Genomic DNA, 2,240 nt, shown 5'->3' on the forward strand with positions numbered 1-2,240 from the left:
TCTATTTTTGTGTCTTTTCTTCAGCTTAGCTAAGTGTAAATGCATTTGCTTTTATTGTAGCTTTTTAGCAGATCCATTTATGTACGGTACTAAGCTTAAAGCTTAAAAAAAGATTCTCATATGTACACCAATCCCAGCCATAAGTCAATCGTAAATGTGCAGTGTAATAAAACTTTCGCAAATAAATATTTATAGCAATGCATATAAATCGGTTTGCATGTCTGATTGCTAATTAAATTAAAAATAATTTATTATGCAGTCAAAGCACACTAATTCAGACATTAAATGCGGCAGGCTGTTGCAATTGACAGATGTCTGGGAAAAAATGTGGGCATGGAAAAATAATTAGATTGAAAAACCTATTTAAATGAGAGACGACAAATATTTAAATGTAATTATATGCAAATATAAAAGTACTTTGAAACATTGTTATATTTGCATTCATATGTAGGTATATGTATGCATAAATTAAATTATTTGCATTAACTGGTATTTAATATTTAAGTATTTATTTTTATGACTTTGTCTGCTTCTTGCTCAAAATGCATATTTTACTTTAAATTTACCTTTTGTGACAGTCTTAGTACATTTTTATCACTAATTCGGAATTACATTATTTTGTGCAATTTTGTTAAATACGTAAACTTTGAAAGTCCTGAACTAGGTAATATTTTCAATCGAAATTTTGATGATGCAGCAAAAATTGCAATAATTCACAGGTTATCCTTTTTAAGCTCGAACTCGGCGCCAAAAAAAAAAAAACTAACATAAATATTAACAAATTTTTATTATACAAATGAATACTCACAACAAAACGTACATAAATCGGCTGTTGAAATAAAAGACTTAAGCTACGAACTTGCTTAACTTAATGTGCCGACTGAATTAGCACATACTCGGTTACTGCTGTCTTTTGAAGACTAATCTACAACAAAAACATCATATGGCACAACAGACATTATTTGATTGATTTGCCGCAGCAACATTGGTCCCCAATATTGGCGTGTTTCGGGCAGGAAAACTTGAAATATTTGACGCCAATATTGATTCACAATATTCAACGCCAGTTCATCTGCGAAAATGTTAATTTCATATTAACAAATAATTTAAATACTCTTCACTACATACTCAATGTTGGATCAGGAAATAGGCCACTTGCTGACAGCTTAAAATCCTTTACTTTAGGTTCAGCGTCAAATTTCGTCATGCGCACAAAACGATGACCGTCAGCCTCATAGAAGCCACCCTCGTACAATTGGTCAATATCCACGTCAACTGTGTGAAGAATTTTCAATTGGCGCTAAATAAAGTTATTTTTTTACTTTTCCGCTATACAAACTCACCCAATGACACATTGAATTCGNAAATAAAGTTATTTTTTTTTTTTTTTACTTTTCCGCTATACAAACTCACCCAATGACACATTGAATTCGCCCCTTGGTCGCAGCTGTACATTATTCAGCAAAAGCTCGGCCTTATAATTGCCCACAACTCTTATCTCTGGCACATGGGATAGTAGTTTNGCCCCTTGGTCGCAGCTGTACATTATTCAGCAAAAGCTCGGCCTTATAATTGCCCACAACTCTTATCTCTGGCACATGGGATAGTAGTTTCATCTTAATTTTACCATCAATCACTTTCAAGTCAAGCGTTTTGATTTCCGTTTTAGAGAAGCCATATGTGAGTCCATTTAGCATGGCAATACGTCCACGTACATTGCCATTTGTGTATTGAAAAGTGGTGCGATTGAGGCGGAAAGGATCGATTACGGGAATATTCAGCGCCTTGTTGCCATTTTTAACGCGGCGTATGGATTCCTCTAAGAGATTTTTCACGCAATTGTTGAATTCTGGACTGCTTTGTTTGCAAACTGGTAGGTCGTCGACTGAAAGAGTGCAAAAAATGATTAGTGTGAGATTGAAGATTGGAGAAAAGAGGAAGATAAAATTTGCTTTCACAAATTAACCTTGACCCTCTGCTGAAGAGATTAATAGTAGTTTAACACATTTAGAGATTATCCTCATTTTCGAGCTTAATTCCCTATTCTCCAATCAACAATAAAGATTAGCCATAGAAAATTTTGCGCACGTTAATCTGTAATTATGAAATAATCTTAGTTCGAATCGATAACTTTTCGGTGTCCAACCAAGTTTTATCGATTATTTTTACTAAGAAAAATAGAAATGTCAAATGTGAAGGCAAACACAAATAGACGCTTGCAGGGAAAAAAGGGTTGTAAG

At 33.9% G+C, this 2,240-nt stretch overlaps 1 protein-coding gene across 1 annotated transcript; it reads right to left on the reverse strand.

The window, feature by feature from the left end:
* Positions 1-774: 774 nt before the first annotated feature.
* On the reverse strand, positions 775-1,885 carry LOC108382371 (circadian clock-controlled protein-like; the record flags this gene model as incomplete). The annotated part of the gene is made up of 4 exons (XM_017638752.1): positions 775-1,072; positions 1,129-1,275; positions 1,414-1,474; positions 1,566-1,885. Coding segments are annotated over 4 exons (680 nt in total), but the record flags the coding sequence as incomplete, so codon positions are not given.
* Positions 1,886-2,240: the final 355 nt, after the last annotated feature.

The sequence above is a fragment of the Rhagoletis zephyria genome, unplaced genomic scaffold (assembly GCF_001687245.7).
Source record: "Rhagoletis zephyria isolate East Lansing unplaced genomic scaffold, Rhagoletis_zephyria_1.1 Rzeph_scaffold_26588, whole genome shotgun sequence".
Classification (NCBI taxonomy): Eukaryota; Metazoa; Arthropoda; class Insecta; order Diptera; family Tephritidae; genus Rhagoletis; species Rhagoletis zephyria.